Below are 27,424 nucleotides of genomic sequence, written 5' to 3'. Positions count from 1 at the left end.
GGATGTCAGAATCTCTCAGTAGTATTATGATTGGTTAATGGAATTCTTGACCTATAAGATCAAAGGACATCTGGTCAACTTTGGTTGGGTCAAACAAATCTCAGCTTTGTCAGTAATCAAAGGAGTGTACTGAAACATTTGCTCACATAGTTTTCATATATGATTAAAATAAGATCTTGGTTGGCTTATTTTTTTTTATTTCATTTTAATATATTTTATTATTATTTTTTATTATTATTTTTTATTACTAATTTTTATTATAATTATTTATTTTAAAATTTGTTTTTACAATAAATTTGCTGCACCCAGGTGGCTTTCATAAACAAAAACAATTCTTGTAACATCAAAAAAATCAAAGTTAATATTAATAAAAAAAAAAAAAAAAAATAACAAAGCAAACAAATAACATTTTTGTATTGAGCCGTACAATGCTTAAAAATGAGTAAGTGAAAGGTAAGTATTTTTTGTGTGTACGTTTAACAGTCGTTATGATTTTCTTGCTGTGTCTAATGTCACGTATCGTCAATCAACAATGGTTGTACTCATTAATTGAAGCTCAAATAGGTGTCAAACAACAGGTCTAAATAAAACAAAACAATAATTTTTGAAGAATCAAAAAAGGTACCAATCTGTGGTCTGTCAAATATTTAGAAGGCAATAAATTATCAAAAAAGGCATGTTCTTACGAAATGTCAGTGACTACTCTTGAGAGCACATGCTCATGAACAAACATAAGGTTTTTTTTTTAAATTTAGACAAAATGAATACCAAATTTGTAACTGAATGCTAAATTACAGGCCAGAATTGCAACAAAAATAGTCATGAACCAGACGACACAGTGCCGAATCAAGTACAGTAGCTTCTCTTAAATAACAAATCAAAGAAAGCTTAGAAAGAACTCCCATGTGCTGAGAGTATTGGAGACACATTAAATATAATTCGAAATTACTTAGCTGAAAACTAATTATGCAAATCAGAAAATTAATATGACCAGATTTGAGTGTAAAACTAATGAGGTCTGCGCAATGTAACAGAAAATCTATGTCTCCAAGTTTAATTGAAATGTGATTAGAACCAAAAAATTATGAATTATTATGCTTATTAGGGAATTAATATGAACAGATTTTTACCCCAAACTAATTAGGTTTGTACATTGTCCTAAAGCATCTTTGTACTAAGTTTCATTGAAATGGAATAATTAGTACCGTGAAAACTCCAAAATTTCGACCCCTCTAAAAATTTGACCGCCTATTTATTTGCAGGGTTTCGGTGTTTTATTTACCTCCAAATTTTCGACTCCACTAAAAATTGCCGACTCATTCTTATTCGAAAATTGCGACCAGTTTTAGTTTTCCCCCAAACGAAAAAAAAAACGATGTGAGCGTTCAAACGGGACCTTCCTCAAAGGCATGAATCCGGGTTTCTGATTGACTGAGAGATTTTTATTTTATTGGTAACGAAAATATATTCTAAATAAACGAAGTTTCAAATAAAAACGAACACAAAAATCTCGGCATGCTGCGTTTCTGAATTGTTGATTATTACTGTACTCAGTAGTGATTATAATAATGTACACAAAATAAATTTGTTGAATGGTTATGAAATACAAATAAAAGTCAACTTAGTTTCATCGTAAGCGAATGATTCCGGTCTCGTATAAACGTTTGATGCTGTAGGATATCCGCCATGTTCTCTTAGGTCAAATAGGTCAAATCGCTAATTAACCAATCAAAAAGCTGGATGATGCCAACGTGTTCAAATTACCATAGCTTATTTAAATATGTTAATGTTATTGAACGCAATGCGGAAGAGATTGATGTTGTAGTACGATATTTTGGCTTGGATTTTGATGCGAAAACGGCATGATTTTTTTTAAATAAAAAAATTAGTTGTTTTTAAAAAATAAACTGGTCATCTGAAGAATAATTTAACATTGTTCACAGTGATAACAGCTCATTCTCGAAAGGAAGCTTACCCGCTCACGCTAGTCACGATAAAAATCATACACGTGTACTCTTGAATAGACAGACGTCAATGACTACGGTAAAACTTAGACTCTATTTTAGCCGGCAGGATTGATTGAAATGTCCGAAAAATGACGCCAAAATACACCTTAAAAGTCCCATTTTATTTTCTTAAATCCCATTTTATTTTTTAATCCAAGGGCGAATTTACGGCAGAATTTGGTCCCTCAAATAAGGGACACGTGAGCTTTGATTCTAACCGGATACATTGCACTGGGTCGGGGAGATCGTTTGCTAAACTTCCATGTATCTTTTGTCCAATGGGTACCTGTACTTCGAACATTCGCAAGTTTTCCTAGGTAGTGCGAGGCAGCTTTGTCTTTTGACCTATTAGTTTTGTGCTGACCTCTTCTCCGCGTCTTGATGTTTTGTTTTGCTTGTCATAATACTCACTGATTGATGACTTTGTTTAGATTTTGAGTTACAACTCGGCCACGACCTTTGCTTTTACCGTGAAACATGAGGAAGTTTACGTCAATTGACCGACTTTGCATTTTTTAAAAACTAATGAAGCACACTGTCTATCATCCCCATTTTTTTTTGCTGATTTCTATTCTGAAAAATTCGACCGTCCGAAAATGCACCTTAATTTTGACTCTAAAAACACGTCACATTTCTAACACTAATTATTTAAAACCGGTCGAAATTTTGGAGTTTTTACGGTACTTTAGATATCAGTGTGAAAGATTAAAATTGGTTAATTATGCAAATTAGGTAATTAATATGTACAGATTTTAACCCACAATTATTCAGGTCTGTCTATTGTCCTACAGCATCCATGTACATTCATTGATATGTGATGTATAGTACCTGAGATATCAGTGTGAAAGTTGGTTAATTATGCAAATTAGGTGATTAATATGCACAAATATTTATCGGAAACTAATTGGGTCTGCATAATTCTAGATTCATTGAAATATGATGATTAGTACTTTAGATATCAGTAGAAAAGCTGAAAATTAATTATGCAAATTAGGTAATTAATATGCACAATTATTTACCCTAAAACTAATCAGGTCTCTGCATAGTCCTAAAGGATCTATGTACCAAGTTTCATTGAAATGCGATGATTAGTACTTGAGATACCCTTGGAAAAGCTGAAAATTAACTAATTATGCAAATTAGGTGATTAATATGCACAAATATTTATCGAAAACAATCAATCTCTGCATAGTCCTTGAGTATGTAAGTACCAAGTTTCATTGAAATGTAATGCTAACTACTTATATCAAATGCTGAAAATTAATTAATTATGCAAATTAGGTAATTAATATGTACTGATATTACCATAAAAACTATCAGGTCTGTGCAGTGTCGTATGACATCTATGTACCAAGTTTCATTGAAATGTGATGATTAGTACTTGAGATATCAGTGGAAAAACCGAAAATTGACTAATCATTATGCAAATTAGGTAATTAGTATCCACGGATTATTACCAAAAACTAATCAAAACCTAGCATTAGTTCAGAGCATCTATGTACCAAGTTTCATCAAAATCCAATGAGTGGTTGTTTAGATATCAGTGGAACAGTCATGGAACCACTAAAAAATAGCTAATTATCATGCAAATTAGGTAATTAATATGCACGGATTTTTACCAAAAATTAATCAAATCTGCGCATATGTTCAGAGCATCTATGTACCAAGTTTCATCAAAATCCAATGAGTGGTTCTTTAGATATCAGTGGAACAGTCATAGAACAGCTAAAAATTAGCTAATTATCATGCAAATTAGGTAATTAACGAGCATGGATTTTTACCAAAACCTAATCAAATCTGCGCATTGGCCCAGAGCATCTATGCACCAAGTTTCATCAAAAACCGATGTATGGTTCTTGAGATAGCAGTGGAACAGTCGGACACACATACACACATACACACACATACACACATACACACATACACACATACACACATACAGACACACTAACTGCAAAGACTCCCATTTTGTGCTTCGCACATGGGAGTCAAAAATGGATTTAAATTATGATTACTTAAATTAATTAATTCAGTTCTTGAAACTGCATTTTGTCCAACATTTGGACTGCAAGTGTAATATAATAATAATAAGTACAGCATAATAATAAATTACCAAATAAATAAGTTGTTCTCCCTTACAAATATATACTTCATTACCAATTACCACACAAGAAAAATAATTTTCTCAAACATAAAACTGAAGGTTCACTTCATCTTCCTTTAGATTGTTCAAATTTAATGCATCTGTACTAAGCTTACAAATATAATATATTTGAAGAAATCACCAAAGGTAGAACGTTGTTTCGTGCATGTGCAAAGGTCAAAGTTAGCAACTGGCAATAAGATGTCCAGGAGGCAACTGACTAAGGCAACAGACAACTAGTTGCCTGAACGAGCAGCCTCTTGGCTGAGATAGTTCGACTGTTGCCATGAACATTTCAATTAGAGAATTGAAGATTTCTTCACAAAATGAACAAATATGAGGGAGATCAACCTGAAGTACCTATACGTATGACATCACATCAGTTAGAGGAGTTGCGGTTTTCAACATGAAGTCAAAAATATCACTTTTACCAAAAATAACAAAACAATATTCTTCAAAATTAGAGAATTTAAGATATCATCACAAATGAGCTAATCTGAGTAAGGTCTACCCATGGTTTTAAAGAAGAAGTTGAAAAAGTAAAAAAGTTGACGTGGATGCCGGCCAATCAGTTATATGATTAGCTTCGCTTGACAAAGTTTGCAACAGAGCTAAAAACCCACATAATGGTTTTTCAGGTGCAATGCCTGACCAATCTTAGTGATGCAATTATACAATACACAGAAGGCAACTCATCACGCAACTTAGATCGCACATTGCCCAGTACGTTGCCTTATGAATCACCTTGTGTCCTTTACACTTTTCAAAATATTGAGGCAATGATTGACACAATGTAATGGCATGGTATAAATGCATTTGCTGGCATCCTGAACAGCGTATTTCTTTTTTTTTTGGCCTCAGATATGCTCTTTTCATCTGGAATCTGGTCATATTTACTGTTTATCGAGTTGTCAATTTAAATAATTTACTGTGACCAGTGATTTAAATGAGCAGGGATATTACAATAAATTTCAACCTAGACAACATTATGTAAATATCAACACAGACAACATATGTAAATATCAACACAGAGAACATATGTAAATATCAACACAGAGAACATATGTAAATATCAACACAGAGTACTTATGTAAATATCAACACAGAGAACATATGTAAATATCAACACAGAGAACATATGTAAATATCAACACAGAGAACATATGTAAATATCAACACAGAGAACATATGTAAATATCAACACAGAGAACATATGTAAATATCAACACAGAGAACATATGTAAATATCAACACAGAGTACTTATGTAAATATCAACACAGAGAACATATGTAAATATCAACACAGAGTACTTATGTAAATATCAACACAGAGAACATATGTAAATATCAACACAGAGAACATATGTAAATATCAACACAGAGTACTTATGTAAATATCAACACAGAGAACATATGTAAATATCAACACAGAGAACATATGTAAATATCAACACAGAGAACATATGTAAATATCAACACAGAGAACATATATATTTTCATGACTTTACTTCACTAGCGGAAGCGGGCGGGAGGTTGTGCGAAAGGAGTACTGTAACTTTGCACAACTTTCTTTTAAATCGTTTTATTTTCCAAGTCAATATTCTATTTTACTAATACATTTTTTTTTCTAACGCAATGGCGAAGAAAAGAAAGAAAGCATTGACAGACGAGGCAAAGAAAAATCTGCCACTCAGTGTCGCACTCTGACACAGCAATTTTTTTTTTAAACATCGGCCATTTTGTTTCACCATGAAAACCATTTTTAGATGTCTTATCAGAGACACTTGAAGGATTAGCTTGTTTGTAAACTGTCAGCGTGTACAGTGGGACAGTAATGTTTGTCAGAGGATTATCCCTCGTTGTTCGTTTGCATAACAATAGAAAACCTGAACGTTCCTGGAGTACGGACTCAAATGCCAGCAGTTTTCTTCATTTTTCACGCTCGAGCTTGAAATTATTCATTATCTGACACTCTTTATGAGTTCTATGATATCAGTGGTTAATATGTTTGGCCATTTTTAGTGTATATTTATAATAATGCAGCAAATCTACAGTGTTTTATTAACCAAAACTGTTTTTCGCGTTTTTCTCGAGTTGAAGTTTTGATCGAGTACGACTCATTGGGACCGCCGCCAAATCAAGTGCGTTCGAACTAGGACATTCAAACTCGCAGTTATCGTTCAAAAGATAATGATGGTGCGAAATATGTCTGGGTTTTTAAAGAAAATGCTTTGTCACAGAATAATAGTCTGTTAAAGGTGCCAAGTATGAAATAATTTGGGGACAAAAAAACAAACCTGCATAGAAATCGGAATAATAGGTCTTTTGATTATCGGAGACGCATTTCAATGGACTTGATTACGAACAATGCATGACGTAAATTTCACCAGGAAATTCCGCAGTGTGCTCTTGCAATCGCGGACTTAGTCATTTTTACAAGGTTCGCCATTTTTGATGTCACGTGATAATTATGTAAACAATGTCTGTCCAGTTTGTGCGAACTTGCACCTTTATACTTAGTCTTTTGATATATATTACTGTTCTGAACGAGACAACAGACAAAGAATGTTTTATTTAAAAACGTCACAAAACCTTCTCGCTACCTTAAATGGGAGCCGCTCAATCGCATGGATTGCACCAAAGAATCATGGGACACTATTGTTTATGTTGTTTACAATGTTAATTTATCTTTTGTTATCCATTGTTATTTTAATCCAGAAAGTAAATTTGTTGTGAGATTAGGCTTAACTGGAAGGTGCCCCTTTAACTTTACTATTTTGCTTTAAGCATTTAAAAGAAATAGATTTTTAAACAAAATGGCCATCAATTCGATAAATTTAAATTAGATCAAATAAAAAAATAACACATAGTATAGTAATTTTTTGCAAATTTTCAACTGTGAAAGGCAATATATTTGTGAGTACTCGTTATGGGCATGAAAAAAAACTGTATGATCAGTCATTTTTTTTTTACTCTTGAAAAAAAAAATGATGTGGATGCACCTGTAACCCGGTATGCATAATCATGACACAAAGTTTGAATAAAATCACCAGCCATGTTAATCTCTGATGAACGACCACGGGCATATTTAAATACTAGTATCAGAATTTAGCAAATTTGAGAACAAAAATGGCCACCAGTCATTTAACCAAATAGTAATGAAAATTATGTACATACATGGTCTGTGTGTTAAGTTTGAATGTGACCAATCAAAGCATGTCCGGGAAATTGCCTTGGACGCACAAGCGGACTGAGTTTTACGCGTATAACACCAGAGCTCGGCAAGCGGACTTTAAAATTACCATAACACTGTTTTTGTGTTGTACACCGTCCCTCAACACGGTTGACGGTGTGTCGTATATGAACAACGGCAATTTCGGTTGTAAAAGTTGTCACTGAATGTGTGTATTTGTAGTACTGTACTTTGTACTACCACCCCAATATTGTAAACGGCGTGGTAATAACGACTCGATGACTCATCCTCCACTTGACAATACACATGGTCTACGGTTTGTTCGTTTGTACTCAACACTGTTTACTTACCTTGTAGCATGGAGCATTTGGCTCCATGCTTGTAGCAAATGTATCAGAGTCCGAATATGAATTGCAACATACAAGACCTAAAGTTAAACTACTTCCTGGTTCTACTAACTGCCAGTCCAATTGTCAATGAAAACAAATAATGAATTGCAACATACAAGACCTAAAGTTAAACTACTTCCTGGTTCTACTAACTGCCAGTCCAATTGTCAATGAAAACAAATAATCCCCAACGGACAATCAAACATCACTTATATGAGAATTGCCAGTTGTATATATACACGCTAATATACATGCAGAACAGTTTCACAATTCTGTTTAAAAAGTTACCTTAAACTGTTGCTGATCTTTCAGCTTTTGGCCTCCGACATGTTTGTTTGACATATTAGCCAAGTGCCTACCGGTTTGCCAAGCGCGAAGACGGCGAGCCACAATAGCCGGCAAAAGCTCGATTCAATAGTTTCACTTGAGGGCTGAAAATAAATCGATCAGTACTATTTATTACTAATTTTCTCCTAATTTGTCATCATTGGAGTGAAGTAGTGATAAATTAATTATAAATTTTATTAAATAGTTTATTTGGCGTAATATTACTTTGTTTTTTTATTAAATGACACTTTATAGTTATAAGTTAAAAATTTCTCCTTTGTGGAAATGGGAAAAGTACTAATACAAACGCACCGATTGTTATTGTATGTACAACCTGTATATAGAAGACTGAACTACTCAGCTGAGTCAAAAAAAAAACAATGCTTTCGGTTCATGGTGAATCATAGACAAGGACTATGTATTAACCAACATAATGGAATGGAAACGTTCTCATTTTTTATTGCCTCTTCAGATAACTATATGATTATCTGAGTTGCGTCATTATGTGTATTTATGCGTTGATAAGGCATGAAGATGAAAACAACAATGATATTATAGACCATTGCATTCATTATGGTCACAATGCATCATTGTGGATTCTCTCTGAACTGCCTCTGCCATAATAAGTGTGTTTTTGGTGGGTGGTGGGAATATGTTATCGGTGAATTGACAAAATTACAGATATAAACTTTGGGGCACCAAATGGCTGGCACACATTCATTAACCTCTTCACCACCAGTACTCTGTTTTCATCACAAATTAACATAATACTGGTAGTCATGTTATATAGTCTTCACTTTCCTTCAGAAGATTGGGACTTAAATAGCCAATTTGTTAGTAAAAACTGAAAATTTACTCAAATTTTGTCTGTAGCCTCCAAAATTAGGGTTCATTTCAAGAAATATTGAAGAATATAAGAAAAAAGTACTGAAAAATTTGAGGGAGAAAAACTGTGGGGAAAAGGATAATGGCTGATAACTTTGTTGATTGTTATTGCTGGCCTTCTTGGAAGCTGGGCTGAAAAATCAGGGTCAGCCCATTATGAAAAATATATGTGCGGTTTCATGTGATAAGCTGTCATTTGGTTTCTTCTTATTGAAATCTATTTCATTGATGTTAGAGCTAATGATAGTTTATAATGATAGTTTATAATTCCCGACAAATACCGGGAAGAAATTTACCTCGTAACATTGGAATCGCCCACTATACATCCGGGCACTTCAGAGGGACGCCATTTTTGTTGGTTGTTTGCAGCGTGGACGACATTTTTGAGTATTGCGTTTTTTGATTGATTGAAACTTACAAATCCGTTCCATAATGGGCCGTAAGAAGAAGAAAGTTCAGAAGCCATGGTGTTGGTATCCTTTTATTCTATTGTGAGGTGTATTTAGATGATGAAACGACCGGTTTTCGTAGATGCGACCCTCAACGCAAAATCTTGTGGTAAAATCGTGAATTCCTTTTGTTGTATTTTCATGAATGATGTTGACGTAGTTGCAGTGTACCGTCACTTCGAATATACGTTTGAAGTCTGTTACTCCCCAAGCTGTTCTGCAATAATACAGCATGGGTTGATCGTGGTACACAGGATTCGAGGAAAGTTGCGAGAAAACTCCCAATAATGAAGCACTTTATGACCATCCTCCTGTAGGTTAGGAAAAACTAAAGATAGAACATGTTTAGTAATATATCATATTTTGATTTGTCCTGAAACTAGAGCAGAATTGCCTGGATATCTGTAGCTTGGTCACAGGTACATGTACTGACATACAGGTAACACTGAAATAGAGTAAAAATCTGCAGGAGCTTGAAATTGTCAAGGCCTCCTCCCCTTCTGCACGAGATAATTGAAATCATTCCTCGAAAGTTGTTTTAAAAAATATAAAAATATCACCTTGTTCAGCAGATCACCTTCATAGTGTATTTGTCAAAATTGATCTAAAAGTGACAAAATATTATCTTGGCTACTTCTGTTTTATTACAGCACTGTTGAGTTAATGTTATATTTGTTGTTACAACAACCTTAACTACAAAATACAGGTACTGTAATAGGGAGTTTGACGATGAGAAGATTCTTATACAACACCAGAAAGCCAAACATTTCAAATGTCACATATGTCATAAGAAATTATACACAGGTCCTGGTTTAGCTATCCATTGTATGCAAGTAAGTCAAATCTGTCTGTGGGGCTTGTTGTGCATTACCCCATGGAGGTAGAAAAGAGAAGGAGTGATGACGCTATTGTTTCCGCTGGTTTCATGATGCTTTGGATTTGTTTACTCACATACACAATGTAATTAGTTTGCAAACACGCTGTACAATGTCACAGTTAATCGGCTTACGTGTTTCGGCTGTATTCGGAAGCTTCACGAAGATTCTCAACGCACTGCGCATGCCCAAACAGATAACAATAATACAGAATGCAGTGAAAAACGTACGCTGAGTGTACTCAACGCCCGAAATCTATTACAACAAAATGCGCGATTTTAAACATCTGCACAGTTCTGCACACCAATGAAAAATGACGAGTCAAAACATCTTGTTATAATCTTATCATGTATATTTAAATTTCACTGCGGAAATTTGCGGGATTTTTTTAATCAATGTCCAAAGTTGGACGACTATTGCGATGTAAAATATCAGAAAAGAAGTAATCACACATCTTGGTGGCGTCCGTATGCAGAATTTCCGGTACCTACAAGTGTGAAATGACCTTTGTGATCCGATAAAGGTCATTGCGCATGCACAATTCTTTTATTTATGGTTTGCGCATTCAATTTTATAGACGATGTTTAAACGGAATTTATTTTTTTCAGTTCTACTCTCGTTTTCTTGTGTAAATAAGCGGCTATCATCATGTAGATAAAACGACTTCTAAACAAAAACAATAAGTGGCTTAACCAGAGCGAAGACAAAGGATGTTTATAAGATTAACATGGGCTTAAATAGCGTCCACACTCCTTCTCTTTTCTACCTCCATGATTACCCCAAACGGTCGCACATCCATGTATTAGCAATGCTATATTTGTTCTAAGCGTTTGTAAACCAACAGTATTGTATGTGTCCTATAGTTTTATAAATACAACCAACCAGACACATTCTTCTGTGATCCTGTAAGCACATTTCATTTCCTAGCATTCGTATTTTTGTGTACCAGTACATGTAGTTGTAAATTCATCAAACTCTACACCAGAGCAAGAAGTTATTATTGGGTGAACCATTTATCTAGTATGGATTGTTTTTAGATTGATTTTGCTCTGAGGTGCACAGTAAAAAATTAAATTATGATGAACCCTGATTTGTGTAACTCAAGTTGGCAATAGTTTTGGTATTTGATTCATGCTTATTTTTTGAAAAGAAATTTAATATATCTTGCTGTAGGATACAAATTTTAATATTTATACCATTATAAACTCATGTTCACATCGGGAAAAGCAGTGAGAAATTTGTTGTAATGAATATACTATGACTTGTTACCATTTTTGTCCCCCAGGTACACAAAGAAACAGTAGACAAAGTGCCTAACTCCTTACCTGGTAGACAAGATATAGAAATAGAAATATATGGCATGGAAGGAATTCCCGAAAAAGATATTAAAGAGAGACACGAAAAAATACGTAAGTAAAACCTTGATATTGAATCTTATCACGATCATGCGTTTGATTTTGAAGTCCCAAAATACAAATATCAATGTGTAAATGCATATCGGTCAGATGTACTTCTTATTTTTTACTCACAATGAGTGGCAACAATGACAACATTTATTCAAGTGTTTGTAGTAATTATGTAGCTATCACTAGTGGAATGTCAGCTTACTTTGTAGTTCCTAGGTTCCCATGCTGCGCATCACACCATGGGATAATATTTGGAACTAATTAATTCCAAACGAAAAGAAAAGTATTCTAAAGTATTTTGAGCATGACAGACGATTTACTATTTTTATTAAATCTGTGAATGTTTTACAATGTTTCACATGCATTCATGTATACAGAGATGAGGACTGATTTGCTTCCACACATTTATGAGAGAAATAAATATCTTCATTCATCGTGCATTCAAATTTTATTTCAGAAAGGGAAAAGAGGAACCAAGAACACCACCCTGAAAGCCAGGACGGAGCCAGCACATCAGCTGCCATGCCACCAAAATTAATGTCCCATCAACCTGTTGCAGGTATGCCGACAACTCAACCTAATATCCCTGTGATGAATCCAGGGATCCCCCCACCTATGCCAGGTATGCAAATGCCGGGTATGCCACCAGGAATGCATCCTGGTATGCAAGGCATGCATCTAGGAATGCCTCCGTTCATGGTGCCGCCACGGCCTGGGTAAGTAGTTGAATATCAATATTTAGCTCACATAGGCAGGGAAGACGCGCATGTTAAAATAGAGATTATTACTTATCTTTACTTTTCATGTGATAGATTTATTTATTTCAGCTGAAATGTCAAAATCAAAGGACCACTCTCAAACAGTTGGTACCTCATTGTTTCTCTCAAAGGTAATTTGTTATGTTATTATGTGTGTAAAGCTCATCTACATGCTGTATTCATACTAAACCAAGTAAAAACATTCTGTAAGTGTGTCTTCTTTTCTCAGCATGCCAATGCCACCCATGGGAGCACCGCCAATGATGAGACCTCCCTTTGATCTAATGCAGCCAAGGGATATGTCTGGTATGCAGCCCAATCAGCAGAGAGGATTGTTTCCTCCGGCAACAACAGCACAAATGGCACACCTTCCACCTCCCAAACCACTGTTTCCCAGCGCATCAGTAAGTATAGGATAATTTCTCAACTATGTAGTATGGTACCTAATGTGCTTGACATGGTTAAAACTACTAAATCCTTTTCGCATTGCAGAGAGCTCAGCCAGAAACAACGTCAGCCTCTTCTAGTATGGTTGGAACAGATTTCAAGCCCCTTGGTGGTATGCCAGGTATGACATCATCAGCTCCAATTGGACCTGTCAAACCTACTTTTCCAGCATATTCCCAACCTCCCAGCACAAGCACTGCTGCAGCAGCATTACCAACCACTGCGTCTGCTGCAGCCAAGACAACACTCACTCCTGCACCAACAATCAGTAAACCATCTACAGTTGCCAGTGGTGGCGCCTCCAGCAAACTGATGCATCCAGATGAAGATATATCGTTGGTGAGCACATTAAATTTGCTTTGATTACTGGTATTCCTACATTTTGCTTCAATTCTCTGGTCATTTTTGTGGTCTGGGTTTTTGACTCCCATGTGCGAAGCACAAAATGGGAGTCTTTGCAGTTAGTGTGTATGTGTATGTGTGTGTATGTGTGTCCGACTGTTCCACTGCTATCTCAAGAACCATACATCGGTTTTTGATGAAACTTGGTGCATAGATGCTCTGGGCCAATGCGCAGATTTGATTAGGTTTTGGTAATAATCCATGCTCGTTAATTACCTAATTTGCATGATAATTAGCTAATTTTTAGCTGTTCTATGACTGTTCCACTGATATCTAAACAACCACTCATTGGATTTTGATGAAACTTGGTACATAGATGCTCTGAACTAATGCTAGGTTTTGATTAGTTTTTGGTAATAATCCGTGGATACTAATTACCTAATTTGCATAATGATTAGTCAATTTTCAGTTTTTCCACTGATATCTCAAGTACTAATCATCACATTTCAATAAAACTTGGTACATAGATGTCATATGACACTGCACAGACCTGATAGTTTTTATGGTAATATCAGTACATATAATTACCTAATTTGCATAATTAATTAATTTTCAGCTTTTGATATAAGTAGTGAGCATTACATTTCAATGAAACTTGGTACTTACATACTCAAGGACTATGCAGAGATTGTTTTGGATAAATATTTGTGTATATTAATCACCTAATTTGCATAATTAGTTAATTTTCAGCCTTTCCACGGGTATCTCAAGTACTAATCATCGCATTTCAATGAAATTTGGTACATAGATCCTTTAGGACTATGCAGAGACCTGATTAGTTTCAGGGTAAATAATTGTGCATATTAATTACCTAATTTGCATAATTAATTTTCAGCTTTTCTACTGATATCTAAAGTACTAATCATCACATTTCAATGAATCTAGAATTATGCAGAGACCCAATTAGTTTTTGGTAAATATTTGTGCATATTAATCACCTAATTTGCATAATTAACCAATTTACAACTTTCACACTGCTAACTCGGGTACTAATCATCACATATCAATGAATGTTTATACATTGATGCTGTAGGACAATAGACAGACCTGGATAATTGTGGGTTAAAATCTGTACATATTAATTACCCAATTTGCATAATTAACCAATTTTAAGCTTTCACACTGATATCTAAAGTACTAATTTCCATTTTAATGAAACTTAGTACAAAGATGCTCTAGGACAATGTACAAACCTAATTAGTTTGGGGTAAAACTCTGTTCATATTATTTCCCTAATTAGCATAATAATTCATAATTTTTTGGTTCTAATCACATTTCAATTAAACTTGGTACATAGAGTTTTTGTTACATTGCGCAGACCTCATTAGTTTTACAATCAAATCTGTTCATGTTAATTTTCTGATTTGCATAATTAGTTTTCAGCTAAGTAATTTCAAATTATATTTAATGTGTCTCCAATACTCTCAGCACATGGGAGTTCTTTCTAAGCTTTCTTTGATTATGAATTGCATTATGTGTTAAGATGCAGACACAAGTTCGTGGGCACTTGAAGCCTTAAAATTATGTTTGTGCTTTTATTATATTGAGTCATTCTTCACTTAATGTATTTGAAATAATATTTGTCCAGAATGTTATCCGATGGTACTGTTGCAAAATAAACACATTAAATTTAGTCAAAATCAAATAGGTTTGTCTTGAAAAAAATTAAACAGAAAGCTAATTTTAAATTTGGTCTCTAAACAACGGTGAATCTGCAAAAATATCACTGGCACATGAGGCAGATCTTTTTGTCTAGGTTTCTCCCACATTATGCCTAAAAGATGGACACTATAGGCAAAGTTGTCTTGTATGTCACTAACTTGCTTGACTGTACTAAGGTTATTTTCAAATGGCTGTTATCTTCATTTTGGTTCTTTGTTTTTAATTCAATATGTCATTGAGTTTTAGACTATTTAATTGTAAATTCTTGTTAAAACATTACTTATTTTGGCTAAAAATTCACATCTGTATTCTTGAATACAATGAATGTCAATGACTTTGAAAAACACAAATTTGACTAATTTTTAATAGTCATCAGGAAAGGTTTTAAAATTATGCTTAAATTAAAATACCAGGATCCAGAAAATAATTAATCTTAATCTAGATGCATTAATAACCATGATGCAAATATATTTCTTAATTTACAGGAGGAAAGGAGAGGAATGTTACCAAAGTATCAACGTCTCAAACCTGGTGTGACACGTGTTGCCCCGACAACCATTTCTAGCAGTGCCATAATTTCAAGGCCACCGGCATTGGCAGGTAATATGATGGCACAACAAATGAGACAACATATGCCGCCACAAGGTAAGATAACCTGTAATAACAACATTAGGCTGCATTCAAAGATAAGTTAATTATTATCTTCACTTCTGGTACAATTTTGCCCATGCTGTGAACCACTATTTTTTAGAAGGAAGTCGTGACTTTTTGTATCAGTAGCAGTGATTGAAGGTATCCAGTCACAATCGCAAAATGTAATCCCTACCCATGCAGTTCCAGAAAATACAATGTTAAAGAAAAGTTGCATTTTTGAAGTAATTGAGGACAACATAAAGTACCCCATCATTAACAATATCCAATTGTTTCAGCTAATGTCACCAGGCTACAATTTGAGATATGGCATGAAAATATTCATAAAATGGCTGCCATTAACTAGAATGCTACCATTTTCTCGAAATTAAGGGTGGTGACCCTCAACTTTTTTATTGAAAAGTTAATGAATTCTGGGTATTCTCATTTATGAGAAGGCTTCTAATTTAAACTGCTTATCGATATTTCTAGAATTAGTGTTCTGATTGTGACTCAATATGATATTGACATTGGACTGATATCCATAAATAAAAACTGATGTAAAGTTTTCATTCGCAGGTACTCAACAACCAGGAATGGGCATGCCCATGGGCCAAGGTACGTCTTACATTAATTGCTCTTCATAATTTTTTAAGAAAATACAACTCGATCATAATGAGAAACATCTTCTTCCCAATACAGTTCAGAAACAGCTATGTTTAGAAGAAACTGCTATTTTTAGGACAGCTCTATCTAACACTAGATTGAAAGTATTTGTTACCATCAGTCATAATTTGTAATTTTTGAAACACACAATGAGTCTTTGCAGTTAGTGCGTCTGTATGTCTGTTCCGCCAATCCTCATATTTTATTGAAACTTGGTACATAGATGCTCTGGGATAATTCTCACACCTAATTAGTTTTTGGTTGAAATTTGTGCATATTAATTACTTTATTTGCATATTAAATAACTAATTTTCAAGCATTTTTACTTGTTTCTCGTGTACAATTGAGCAGATACATAGATGCTCTGGGATAATGCTCAGAGCTGACTAGTTTTTGGTTGAAATCTGTGCATATTAATTATCTAATTTGCATATTAATCAATCGATGTTGAGCATTTTCACTTGTTTCTCATGTACTATCAAACAGATTTTAATGAAACTTGTACATAGATGCTCTCGGACAATACTCTGACCTGATTAGCTTTTGGTTGAAATTCTGTACATATCAATTACCTAATTTGCATATTAATTACCCAAACTTAATTTAAGCATTTTAACTTGTTTGCTGCATAGATGCTCTGGGGTAATGCGTAGTACTGATTAGTTTTGATTGAAATCCTGTACATATTAATTAGGCAATTTTAAGCATTTTTACTTTAAATTGTTAAACAGATTTCAATAAAACTTGATACATGTACATGTAAATGCTTAAGGATAAGCCATATACGTGTTCAAATTTTGGTTTTATATTTGGTGGTTATGTGTATGATCCCATTTTTATAATGCATTTGCTACTGTAGACGTATTAATTATTCAGAGATTGAATTGAAAATTGCTAAATTAAATCAATGTGTACTTGTATAAATTACATTAGAACATTTTTCCAAAAAATATGATTTTTAAACTAGTTTTAAAAATTAAATGCCTATTAAAATAAATGCTTTTATTGTAATATTACAGTAATTTTTTCGCTGTGAATTTCATACATTATTAGGTACCGGTGTTTTGTTCACTCTTGCAGGTAAATGTTATCTGACTGTCTGTCATTTCTTTTCAGGTGCCCCCCAACAAAGGATGCAAAGACCACCTTTTCCAGGACCGCCTCCTTTTCAGGGTGGTCAGGGTCCGCCTCCAATGAGGCCACCAATGATGCAGTCTGGAGGAGTACGTTACTAGGACACCAACTCGGATGTAACAGGTGGATCGTTTATCTGGAATTTCTAATGTAATTAATTTTTATGTCTTGAGAGTGGAAGTGTCAATTTTATTGTGATTTTACCTGTTCAGGTGCCTAAGTAAAATATGGACTTTTAGATATGAACATGCGACGGTGAGAATTTTTCCATATTAATAATCAGACCATTTACAATGATTATCGTAATTGTAGATCTTATTTTCAGTTAGAGAAAAACAAAATGAAAGATTGCTACTCCAGGTAAACAGGCAAGTTTTATTTTTTTAATGTGACTATGATACAGCTCTCCTCAGACTCTTCTGTGTTCAACAGTCAGCAATGGGAAGATTTTCATTACTGAATTTTCTTCAGAGCACTGCCAAGGTAAATCATTGCAATATAATAATGATTTTGATTGCGAACTGGTGCACCATATTAACAAATGGTGTGCAGTGTGTTTGGTAACACGTATTGTTGAACTTTAAATAAGATTGAAATTAATTGCATCTTGTTTTACCCCTATACTCGGTGTACGATTCCTGCACGTATCAGGTGAGGAAGAATCAATTTTGAAATCAACCTAAGAGTTGGTTTGCAGCTGATAACTGATCATTCTCCAGAGTGGACTCAAATTGGTTGGACGTAGGAAAAAAATGTGACTTTTTTTCATATATATATATATATATATACTTTTGTTAATAATTCAACAGGGTTCTTTTTACTTTTAGAAAACTCAACAAATCAAAATATCAGTTTGACAAAATTCTTTGCTCTCTGGCAAACAATGTCCATTAATGTAAGCGATAGCCCATTGTGTATAGTAGAAATTAATTTCCTTTGTATGTTCAAGAACCCCTGCATTTTTTAAAAATATTTTTCTCGATATAGCGAATGTAAGTTAAACTGACGAAAATATCATGTTTAGTAAGTATCTTCAGCAGAGTTGTAATAAGGACCATATGTTCATGATTTAGGTACGTTATATTGTAATTGTGTTGCAGTTCAAGTCAATCCGTCACTCCCACCTCGTAGTTCAGTGAACGTTGCACTTCTATCTGTTAAAGAGCACATTTCATGTTCAAAGATAATCTGCCGTGCAGTTTTTAAATTCATATTTTGCGACCAGACTCTAATTGCTTGCATGTGAAAAACATTGATACTAAGAAAGGAAATTGGTGGACCTATTCAGATGGACAACTAAGTGTTGTCAACTTTATTGTATGTATTTTATGAATTATGAAATTTCCCAGCAGAAATGAGGTACTTTTTTGTTTGTTTTAATTGAACTGTTACTGTAAATTATGAAGCAAAACATCACAGTTGTACCAGAGAGCCTGAAGGTCAGTATTAGTAGTGGAAAGAGCCGGTTTTCACAGCTGTCATGTGCTGTTGGACTTACTGGATGTCCCCAACATTTTGTTTGGTGAAAGATTGGCTCACACCTGCTGCAACGTGTTTAAATCAGCATAAATTTTTCCCCACATTTTGAGCCCTATTCTGCATAAACATGTGTTGATTAGGCACGATTGCAGCTTGTGTACTGGTGACTTGTGAAAAAACAAATTCAGAATGAGATTAATATATATTACAAGAATGTACATTGTGGTGACATGCAGTAAAAAATCTTGGCAGAGTACATTCGAAATGCTCTGGTAAAACACGTCGTAAATGACACTATTGTATCGTACAATGTGCATCTTTTCTACCAGGTGTTGAAGTTATTCATATACTGTATTCGCTTTATTTAGTAGCACTTGTGCTTACGTAAATGACAAGTTGTCTATGATCAAAATAAAGACAAATGGGGTATGATTAGTCTGAAGTATAACATCACTACTGACGTGAAATGTTTATTTCATGTCACCACAATGAATATTAGAGTTCTATATCAATAATTATCAATTCCCAAGTTTCTTTTTGTATCTCCAGCTATTGTTAATTTTTCAGTGTTTGTTCATCTTTACTGTGACAGTTAAGGCAAGTGTGAAATAAAGTTACATTCTTCACAAATCAATATCTGCTTTCACAGCATTATTTCATGCTGTTGGGCCCAGCAAGGGTCCCCAACTGCTCGCATGGGAGAAGTTGGTGAAGCCTGCTAACACAATTTCGAAGCAGCATAAATGACAGTGCAAACATCCCTGTCAAATTGAATGTTCTATGACTTGTATGTTTTCTTGTGATGGTGTAATACCATCATTCCTAATGTAAAACCCCCATCTTACTAAGGTTGCCATAAAGAACCATCTTGTATTAATGCAATGTGGCCAGCTAAGCATCAAAGTTGTGTTCAATGTAGTGCGGTTCAGTAAGCATATATTGGCTTGTAGTGATACAAATGGGGAAAAATGCTAAAATAAATACTGAGTACTGAACAAGTATAATTAATTTGATTTGTTTTCCAGCCATTCAATTTGATCCAAAACGCATTGTCACAAGTATGATTTCAGTTTTCGGAAACAAAGTTGAAAGTACTAGAATGTTGGTACTAGAATGTTAGTTTACTGACTATCGTGTAACTTTTATTTTCTATTCAAAACATTGTGGCAACCAACACCTGTGACATGATGCAGCGAATTGAAGACAAATCGTCATTGACATATTGTTGCACAGTGGCCATAGTCTTGCTTACCTCTGCTGTTCTTGCACCACACACGCAATAAGTCACTGTTCAGATAGATATCTGTCATGTCAATATTCTTTTTGATTGCCTAAATTATTTTATAAAAAAATGGCTCTAAGCATTTGATTCTTTTTAGTGGCGACTCAATAACTAAAAATTTAGCAATATAGAAGGCGTCACAGTCTGTGGAGACAATGACTTAGTTGCAATGTTATGGTAACATTTTTTCAAACACTCTATACCAAAACAGCAATGTAGCTGGCATTGCAATATTGCTAGACAGTTCTTTATAGCAGCCACAGTAATTCCCATTGCATTGCCATGTAGTAGATTCAAATTCATGTGAAAAATTTGCCTCTAGACACAAAACAATTCCTGGTCTTGCTACACCATTATCTGCAGTCTGTCACATACAGGACTGTAAAAAATTCACCGTCCAAAATGTTAGTCATTGCTTAGCTGTCCAACAACAATATTTATGATCTTTTCGTTAATGTGTTAAAATAACTAAGAAATTTTCATTGAGGCATATTATTATTGCATTATTAAAATAACTGTTCATGAGAAATTTTTGCATCTACAAAAATTAATTCAATTTTTTAGAATGACAATTCTTTCCCTACTTTGGTACAAAATTAAAAAAAAATATTGAAATAATGCATAAAAAGTGCAAAATGTGATGCACCAACATTTTCCCATGGAATATTGTAGCTTTTAGATGGTTAATCTTTGAATGATTATATTCCTAATCTGAAATTAATTTATTTTTATGCTCGACTTTACACAAATTCAAAGAACATATTGGTTGTTTCATTCTATATTTCCCATAGATTTACACTTTAAATAAGTGAAATCCACTTAGGTTCAGCTATGTTGTCTTTTCCCAGGTTTCTGAAGAGTTTGTATAAATCAAGTGCCAAGTTCTTCGAATTGAGGTAGGGTGTAGCCCTTGCTACTCCTGTAGTATTTAATGTCTGTCTTGATTCTGTTAAAAAATAGTCTATCAAATTGGAAATAAATTTCAATTATGCATTATTAATCAAACAATAAATCCCATGAGAAATGAAATTTTGATCTTTGTGAAATTAGTGGTATCAGTGTCACTAAAATTTGCCTCCAAAATTCTGCTGTAACTAAAAAGATGTTTCTATAATTTTCATGTTCAACCAAATTTACACCATTTTATAATTGCTTATCAGAACTGAAAGAAATTGTATTTCTTTTTTGTATTGTATGCAGAACACCTACTTCTGATTATTGTGATCCATGTAAAAAGCAAAATATTGCAACACTGAAGCAACCCCTGCACTTGATAGTTCTTGATGTCTAATAACCAAATCAATCATTAATTTGTTGTAATTATTGTAGACCATTAGCATGTACCCATAATACAGAAGGTTCTTCTAATTAAGTTTAATATTTTGTTGGATAAGAGCCAGTCAAAATGTTTCCAGGGGTTGATAAGGTTTTCTGCAGATCATACAAAGTGGGAATGCATCTTAAAACCAAAATGTCTGGGTGAATACTGAAATGCACATTTGAAAGTGTCAAGGTCAAACCAAAAGAACAATGTGATTCTGAAAATCCAACTCAAGAAGTTTAACCATCTGATGAAATTGTGAAGATTGATGATGTATGTTTTATTTCAACCTTGTTGATGAAAAGCAAATTTTGTACACAGTAGATCTTACATGAACTGAACAAATCTTGGAGTGAAAAAAATGACTGCATTTTTGAATGCATCAGAACTGCATAATTTATTTTGTTTGATCTTAGAATGAATGAATGAATGAATGAAAGTGATATTATATATCCTTTATAAATAAATCATTTTTTTATTCCCTTGCACAAAAATAACAAGTTTACGTTCTTCGTCTATCTCTAGCCCCACTCGTCATGTCACAATTAACTTGGTAGATACTGCAGAATGGGGAGATGTTCACTAAGTTTAATTTCTTTCGATTTGTTGCAGAAATATTCACTAGGTTTTAAATTAACTAGTTTGTGAAGGAAACAATACATTCTATTAACTTTGTATATTTGTCAGGTTTCAATTTAAACGCATTCAGTTGAAATAAGCAAAAAATTGGCATATAATTGTGCTCTATACAGTATGTCCTGTAGTGGGATCTAATTTTTGATTGATTCAGTGCATATTATCTAATTCATGTAATTGCTCCATTCTGTTATTGATCATTTCTTGGCATGTTGCAGCAACAAATTCCCTTTCCAATTCAACATACAGCTGACAACAGAAGTGTCAAATTTGCCTTGCATTATGCTTGATTTATTCGTGTCCAGTAGTGTCTGTCATTTGATTTTGTCTTGGGAAGTGTCAGCAGATAATTGTTATTTATGAATATTACCCAGATAAAGTGCGTATATGTGGATGCATGCATTATGAATGATGTCAAGCGGCAACAGTAGTTTTCTGTGATATTTGGTTACCATGTCTTTACTATGCACAGCATGACTTGTTGCAACATTGTGTGAGAGAAATGATACATTTTACTCAATTCCCCTCATTTGAATAACTTTCAAAATATTGATATAACCGTCAAACAAATCAATGCATGATGACTTATATCTGATGAATACGCTAAATAAAATAAAGTTAACTTAAAATGAAGTTTAAATGTGATGCTGAATGAAATCAATATTACCTCTTTACAGATGCCTGAACGGCTGAATAGTTTGATACTCGTAGTTTACCAGGAACGGCAAGTGCTTGTCCTTTTCTTTACTTTCAGGTGTGCTTTCGCAGCAATTTTACTGCTGTTGGACTTCGTCCCCAAACCACGTTTGGTGAAAGTGCACCAGATATATTTGTGGATTCTAAATGGCTTTCAAAATAGCACCAGCAATATTTGTGGCATATTATTCAGGCACTATATTTCGGTGAGAGGTAAAATGCAAGGTGGGAGGGTCCCAATCACTTTTTTTTTGCCAACTGATTAGGTACATGGTTTTCTTTGTTGCAGTACTTGATCTTAATTTTTCAAATCGTGGCTAATTTCTATGTCATAAAAACCTTGCACAGGTTTATAGAAATAATAAGTCTCTTATGTAGACTATCCAGACATCCGATAATGCAAAATCATTCTCATTTCGCACCTCCAAGGTCATATTTGGTGATCAGGATATTACATGGACCCTTGCACTGTAGGTTCAACTCTGTCAAATATTAGTAAAAAAACTGGCATTTATAATGCCTTCATGTAACATCTATGCAAAGATGTACAATGATGCAAATTGCTAAGAATTCTTGGAAATGTTGATTCTCAGTGCTCACAGAGCAAACATCACATTTTAGGAAAGGAACTCATAATAAAGGAGAAATATTGTGTCAAAGTTCCTGTTGAATAATTATTAGGCTGTAGTCTAGCATCACAGGTAATTTACTAGATAGAAATTGTCATAGTATTTTTGTTATCCAAACCAGTTATCTTGAGCAGTTAGTTCGTAATGTACTTTCCCGTTTTTACCATTCTGCCACACTGTTGGACCTGCAACATAAGAGTCCATGAATATATTGTCAACATAACCATGGAGCTGCAAACCATGACGAACTCATTCGTAACCCAAACATGCATTGAATAAACAGTCTGAGGCTTCAATATTTTAGTGTATGTTTGGCTAATTCAATCCATTTTGATTCCTAAAGTATTGATCATATTTAAGATGACTGACAGATTTTGATGGGATTCATCCAAGCATCTGTGCTTACAGGAGAACAATGTGGTAGGTGCTCAATAAGAAAAAAAATATTCACATCACCGAATATTCAATCATGTATTTTACATCTTCATTCGATTAAAGTCCTATTAACTTTTTATTTTTACAGTATAACATACTAAAGATGGGACAGCTTCTTTTATTAGTGAATCTTAACATTATCATATTTGTATTTACATGCTAGTAGGCGATACTTTTGAAACCTCTATAAACTACTTGAAATGTTGGAGATGTGTACACAATACCGTATTATACAATAAATGCTTGGTGATGTGCTTTATGATTCTAATGGAGCAAATTGGATTCCTGTTATCACCAAATAACTTGCAAGGACATATGGGTGTGAAGTAAATATTCCATTATCTGCTGCAAAACATGTTGGTCTAATTGACCTTTAACGTAAAGGATGACTGAGATCTTATTGAGATTAAAAGAGCTACAACACTTGTTTTTGCTTGTAAAATTATGTTCCATTCTCTCATTGCGTCCACTGATCTGTACAACTTTGGAATTATGGGACGCAGTAATAAGAAAATGAAATGGCACACTCAAAAAGATCTCTGCAGCCATTTACATCTACATCTCCAGTAAAGTACAATGTACCATTTAAATTTTGCCCACATACTTTTCACATTTTGATGATTTTAAGAAAGACTTAATAGACATTTTGTACGGCAGTTACGCTCTTAAGAGCCAACTAAAATGTTCACTGCCATAAAATTTTGCAGACTGACAAAATTCATTACAAAATTTGTGGCAAAAATTAAAGCAGTTTACAATATATTGAGTCATTTTGGTTAGTCTTCCATACAACCTTTTAAAAGTTAGAATTACATGCATGTGGTCACCCATTTTAGTACAACCCTGTGCATGAATTGGATTGTGTATTTTAATCTAGATATTTTAGGCCCATGGAAACTTTGTATTGGATAAAAGTTCCATATTACTCTGGGAATGTTCTGAAATCTGCAAGTATATTCCTGCAGTTGTCTTCGTTTAAAATCCTGCCCATGCTTAAATCCCTCTAATTCAGTTATGTTTAGGTCACAAATAAGCCATATTTCAGTTGTGATTAGATCACAAGGTTGTGCGAGGTGTTCATACTTGTATTAACATTATGATTTAGTAGATAAACTAGAAATTGTTCATCTTGCAAGTTTGGGATTACCATCAGTTTGTGGTGTAATAAAATATGAGAGGCTTGTACTGTGATGGTACTGTATATATGAAAAATAAGAAAAATTTTTATATGATCTAAAAACAAACATTCATATTGGCATTTTGCTGTACATGCCATATGGTGTAACAGAAACTAGTACATGTATGAACCCTATTTGCAGCAAAATAAACAAGTGTATACAAAGCTACTTGCAAGATTGTGCCTGATTGGCTACAGAACCTTTACAGTCAACCAATCGGAGCAGCTTGTTTGTTGCCCATTTTTGTCTGCCTTACATATATGCTCAACTGGAATAAGCAGTATTCTTTAACCACTTTGAACAGAACGTGCTGTCCAGTCTCCTAACCTGTTTAACACATCTGATTTAGGTAGATGAGTTAGTTATAAAGTTGCATTTGTATTGTATGTAGAACCACCCCCAATTGATTATGAACAAAATTATGAAATCGGTTGGTTTGGGCACAAATCGGAAAATATTAAAGCACTGGACTTGGCGTCTCATCACCAAACCAAACGTAGATGCCATTGTTATCACTCAAGGTCGCCCTATTATGAAAGGGATTCTAAATTTGATTTTATGATTCCCTTGGATAAGATTGCTCGTGAACTGTGAATAATTCAAAGCCCTTGCGCCACATGGGTCAGTGCGAGGTTTCTACAGATCACAGAAAATTGGAATGTAATTTCTATGTACAAACACAAGTGAACTTTTAATTAAAACTTTGCAATCACCTAGTAATAACTGTAAAATAATGGCATGTTATGAACATGTAGTTGCGCAAAACTAAATTCATACATGCCAAGGTGCATCACCACTATGCAGACATGCCTAACTGAGCCACGGCCATTTCAAAATAAATTGTTCCAAAAATGGCATGTGGTGTCTTGGTGATAAGATGGTCATGCTCTTACATCACAAACGTGCATATAAAGCAAAGTATTCATGGTCAAGGACAAGTCCACCAGCAGTGACAAACATTTGAGTGAAAGTAATATGAATCTCAGGCAAGGATGTGTACTCCTACCCTTTTCATGATCAGCAACCAATTCAAAATTGATCAACAGTTATTATTGATGGATGAACTTTTGTTTTATAAGATTAAATTATTTCTTCAGAAATAAAACTACCAATTGTTGCTCATGAATATCAAGCTCTTGTAAGATAGCAGTGAAGTACATCCTGACAACTTTGTATCATACTTTGTTCAGATTTGGAGATGTATATATTCAGGGATCTTTAATGCAGAACAGTCGGATGGGGAGTGATCAAATGAGATGTATTTTGTAGCTTAACTGTTCCAATGCCTGTCGCCTTTCTCACCTAAAACCTACGTAATATTTATCAAATTAAAGCTTCAAGGGTTAAAAGGTGATTTCTTGAAAACCATGCATCTTGAACAGGTTAGCTGTGATGACACCATAGTTTAAGAAAAACTCGTTAATTTATTTTTCTGAGAAATATTGCCAATAGAAATATGTACTTGTGTCTCTTGAATACAGAGTATTTCATTTATATATGTAAATTGAGCATTGTGTACTTCTGGGAACTTGAGGTGAATAAAGTTTATACAAATATTACTGTTTTTATCCACGTCTCTAAATATTATAGCTGCAGGCAAATGCTTGCATACACCCAACCTGGCAGGAAGTTATGGAAGGGCTTTGCAAAATCCCCCCCCCCCCTAAATACTTTCCTGAGAACTTTATCAACAGACTATCAAAACTCCGTATGCCTTTGATGCGTGATTGCATAGTTGGACTGTTCCATTCCCTTTCAAGGTACAAAAAACATTGTTGTAGTGCGAACATAATGGTTGAGCTTGTATTCTCAGTTTCCTGTATAATTGAATGTTGCCATTGACGGTTTTTCCAGAACACGCATCGTCCAGACAATCTTTTCCTGCAATATTTCACTTTTAGTTTCACCTCTATTGTCATCATGTATCAGTTTCAAATATCGTGTTTTGCAACACTATTCTGAATGCATTGCAACATTACAGTGAAAAAGGGTAGTTTATGAGGTCATTACTCTTGTTAAAATGTATGCGACGGAATTGTTGCACAATCTCGTGAACCGATGCCCTGGCCAGCCCAACTTTCTTAGTAATCGATTGCAAACTATTTCACCCGAGAAGGTTAACTCGTTCAGTGTCCTCGTTCACCCATTTTGCCAATAATTTTATAGATTTAGGCAATGATTTTAAAACCAAAAACTGCATTCATACCTAAACTTTCCTCCATTATATGTTACCGGTATCAAGATTTATTATTTTCGTAAAATGTTCAAAATAGATTTAAATTAGCGAGCATAAGTATACATAAAATAATAAAGTGCCTGATGACAATGAATAAAACATTGATTACTGTTTGCTCAAAGATTAGTTGAACCCATCTGAAACCCGGCTTCGTTGTTTT

General features: G+C 34.2%; 2 protein-coding genes and 1 long non-coding RNA gene across 3 annotated transcripts in view; 2 read left to right on the top strand and 1 right to left on the bottom strand.

Moving 5' to 3' along the window:
* Positions 1-8,105, bottom strand: part of LOC102803267 (uncharacterized) — a 39,156-nt gene extending 31,051 nt beyond the window's left edge. The window contains exon 1 of the mRNA XM_085502815.1: positions 8,020-8,105. The gene's annotated coding sequence lies outside the window, so the exon portion shown is untranslated. The remainder of the gene's footprint in view (positions 1-8,019) is intronic.
* A 1,150-nt stretch (positions 8,106-9,255) lies between these two features.
* On the top strand, positions 9,256-19,485 carry LOC100377883 (BUB3-interacting and GLEBS motif-containing protein ZNF207-like). Its single transcript, XM_085502429.1, has 9 exons — positions 9,256-9,416; positions 10,099-10,225; positions 11,553-11,676; positions 12,131-12,389; positions 12,661-12,835; positions 12,924-13,217; positions 15,428-15,587; positions 16,152-16,190; positions 17,355-19,485. Exons 1-9 carry the CDS (start codon positions 9,376-9,378, stop codon positions 17,471-17,473), a joined length of 1,338 nt encoding a protein of 445 aa, XP_085358555.1. The 5' UTR covers positions 9,256-9,375; the 3' UTR covers positions 17,474-19,485.
* A 44-nt stretch (positions 19,486-19,529) lies between these two features.
* Positions 19,530-26,584, top strand: LOC146739484 (uncharacterized). Its single transcript, XR_014930108.1, has 2 exons — positions 19,530-21,029; positions 22,768-26,584. It is a non-coding gene; the product is annotated as an uncharacterized LOC146739484 (long non-coding RNA).
* The last annotated feature ends 840 nt before the right edge of the window (positions 26,585-27,424 follow it).

This window comes from Saccoglossus kowalevskii, chromosome 8 (genome assembly GCF_978046115.1).
Source record: "Saccoglossus kowalevskii chromosome 8, keSacKowa6.1, whole genome shotgun sequence".
NCBI lineage: Eukaryota > Metazoa > Hemichordata > Enteropneusta > Harrimaniidae > Saccoglossus > Saccoglossus kowalevskii.
Note: the sequence above shows the minus strand (reverse complement) of the source record. Positions and strands in the feature narration are given on the sequence as shown.

What these genes read in the sequence shown, in the direction of transcription:
- LOC100377883 (XM_085502429.1), top strand. Translation starts at nt 9,376, where the DNA reads ATGGGCCGTAAGAAGAAGAAAGTTCAGAAGCCATGGTGTTG. An exon ending in GTTCAGAAGCCATGGTGTTG is followed by an intron (nt 9,417 to 10,098) that starts GTATCCTTTTAT and finishes TACAAAATACAG; the next exon opens with GTACTGTAATAGGGAGTTTG. An exon ending in CACTGTTTCCCAGCGCATCA is followed by an intron (nt 12,836 to 12,923) that starts GTAAGTATAGGA and finishes TTCGCATTGCAG; the next exon opens with AGAGCTCAGCCAGAAACAAC.